The sequence below is a fragment of the Formica exsecta genome, unplaced genomic scaffold (assembly GCF_003651465.1).
Source record: "Formica exsecta isolate Colony F162 unplaced genomic scaffold, ASM365146v1 scaffold365, whole genome shotgun sequence".
NCBI lineage: Eukaryota > Metazoa > Arthropoda > Insecta > Hymenoptera > Formicidae > Formica > Formica exsecta.
In genome coordinates this window covers 68,233-71,312 of record NW_021850897.1, presented here as the reverse complement: position 1 = coordinate 71,312, position 3,080 = coordinate 68,233, and the positions used below count along the sequence as shown (strand labels likewise).

The window sequence follows — 3,080 nt, the reverse complement described above, 5'->3', positions numbered from 1 at the left end:
GGAAGAGTCAATCGATGAAGCTTTAACAAATCCAGAAGATTCTATCGAAGGCGACGATGCTTGCATAAATTTATTCGACGATCCGTGTACGCCGGAAAAAATTCGAGACGCACCGATCACATATGAATCTCCTCTGTACCACTCACCGATTATACGTTCGTCTAGAAGATTTAATTTAGTTTCTAAAAGAAATAATATCGTGCAGCGTGATAAGTTGCTGCCGGTGAATATACCATCGTCGGAAGTATGGTATCCAGAGGAGACGGATGAAGATGAAATAATACTTGTCAGTATGTATCAGAAGTAAAATATAAGATTTTTGCTGGAAATAATAATCCGGATTTTTGTTAATTGCTTATTTAATAAATATTTCTTTCGAATTTCAATTTTATTTTTTTGATAGCGCGTCTCTTATCAGTATACTTATTCTAATTCTCTCGCCGTTGAAATTATTTGTCTTACTTTTATGTGATTGTTTTACAAACATCATATTTTATCTATAATCAATTAATGATTACGTAAAATATAAATTTATTTATATTTTAATTATACTTTAATTATACTTTAATTTATATATACTTTAATTATATTTTGCTATTGTAATAATATTCTTTTGCGAATTTACTCATTGAGATATATTGCAATTTTAGATCGTACGAACAACGTGAAAACATACTATCCTAAAGGTTACGCAGAAAAAAATTCGCAAAGTTCGTTAGGGATTTATTGGAATAACATATATCCTTCGGGATACTTCTCATTGAGCGATTTACTTTGGGAGGAGTTTGTCAAAAAAAATCGCAAGGAGATATCTCAATATTTAGCACCGTCCTCCGCGCGAGTACCAGTCAAAGAGTACGACTCGGAGTTTCAACGCAAATTTCCTGATATCCCTCCGAAATTTGAAAGTCTTCCAGTTCCACCAGGAATGATATGCATTCGAGGACGCTCGAACAGAGTTTCGCAAAAATGGGTAACGTATGTTGATGATCCCATCAAATCCGAGAACAAAAAAAATAACGTACGTCAAACGAAGGCTCGAACGAGAAATAAAAGAAAACAGAAAGAAAGAATGATAATGTTGCAATCTGCACGGAATGAAACTAACGTGTTCGATATAGAGGATGAGATAGACACCGAATTTGAAACCGGTGGTCAGGATGGTAAACGAATGTCCTTGTCTGAATTTCGTCAGAAACGAAAACATGAGAAATTGTCTTCAGCATCTTGTCACTCGCGAACGCAGCAAGACTAAATGATGCGTTTATGCGTTCTATTTCGTTATTTATACATTTGTTTATATATTTGATATTTATTTTGCATTTATACTTGTTACAATTTTTTGTATAGATCTATAATCAAGAAATGATTGTTAGTATTTTCTAATTATGTTAAAGATTTGTTCTATAAATCTAATAAATTTTTTTCCATGCGTGTTTTAATGCATATCAGATGCAATAAAATTATGATGATACGCCATAATATTTACAATACAAAGATACGTATAATTATACGCATTTCATCATGTATAACAATTCTCTTTTTCATACTGGTTTATGAAATGTATTACTATATACTAATTATTATTACATATTGTGATTATCATTATTTTTGTATACGTGTATAGTTCCACACATGTGTGTGTATAATTATATACTATTAATTGGATAATATTATTTAAGATGGGCACACATAAAAGAGCTTTTGCTCTAGCTTCTCTCGATTCTGTATTTAAATTGATATAATTTACGACATGAAATATGTAAACAACAAATCATGTGACCTTAAAAAGAAAATTATATTATTCTTTGATGTCCTTTTAATAAACTTTTCGTTTCAAGCAATCAACATCGTAAAATTTTGCTAATCTCAATTTCCTTCCTATATTAACATACATATTTATTCTAATCGCCGAGTTTCTTCTATCTGCCAGATCAAGATCTTCTAAAATATTCTACAAAATCTTCTTTGAGAGTCATTTCGTTCTAGTGCCTGTATATTTACAAAAGATATTCTAATATTTTTATTTTTTAATTGAAAGCTTGTATTTGACGTAATTATATACAATTATCTTCACACAGGTAAGAGATATTTATATAAATACAAAATATATAATTATATTAATATTTTTAAGTCGGCAACTATAAGTAACATAATCAATTTTAACTAAACAAATGCATGAGATAAAATTGTTGACTATTTGTTCTACCTTTTAATCTTTACGATCAAAATAAATTATTTAAAAATATCCATGCATTAATATTTTTTAAATATATTATGTAACATCACGAAAGTATTATATTAAATCACTTTATTAGCACGTGAAAAATAATCAAAATAAAATTCTTGTCTAAAGTTATAATTTGTTATAAAATTAATATTTGCCACTCAATTATATTTATATTATATGTTTATTTTATAATGTGTATCATGTTTCTTTATATTTTTTAGGATGACAAAACTCATATATGTTATGTTAGTCCTTTCTATTGTAATTGCAAGTCGAAAAAGCAGTTCAATTAGGATAACATCTGACAAGAAAGTTGGCAATGATAGAAACAAATTGCATCACAATACTCTTAAAAATATAAGTGTAATAGAAAAATATTATATGATAAACATTACAATAGACGATATAACGGAAGGATTAGTAATGAAGTATGAACAATACAAAATATATCATACAATCGATAAATTTATAGCATATGTTGTTTTAAATGGTCTAATTTATTATATGATGCTTGTAATATATTATTTTATTTTAAAATTGATCGAGCTAAGAATATATATTACGCTAATAAGACAATTAAATTATATATATTGATTAAAAGACAAAACGACAAGAAAATTCTTCAAGACGAAAGACTGCTGACAAGAAACAAGCAAATTTGTTCCGCGAAATATATGACATTATTTAAAAATTTTTGTCAAATATGTATACTTAATATATGTAAACATAATTATATCATAGGGATAATTATTTACTATCAAAAATATGCTCTGGTACAAATAGATAAATTTTTACGTTTTCGATCAATTTTAATAAATTCTTATAAAAATTTGCGAAATTTATAAAATTG

General features: G+C 27.5%; 1 protein-coding gene across 1 annotated transcript; it reads left to right on the top strand.

The window, feature by feature from the left end:
- Nucleotide 1: 1 nt before the first annotated feature.
- On the top strand, nt 2-2,042 carry LOC115239203 (the record flags this gene model as incomplete). The annotated part of the gene is made up of 2 exons (XM_029813591.1): nt 2-290; nt 651-2,042. Coding segments are annotated over 2 exons (894 nt in total), but the record flags the coding sequence as incomplete, so codon positions are not given.
- Nucleotides 2,043-3,080: the final 1,038 nt, after the last annotated feature.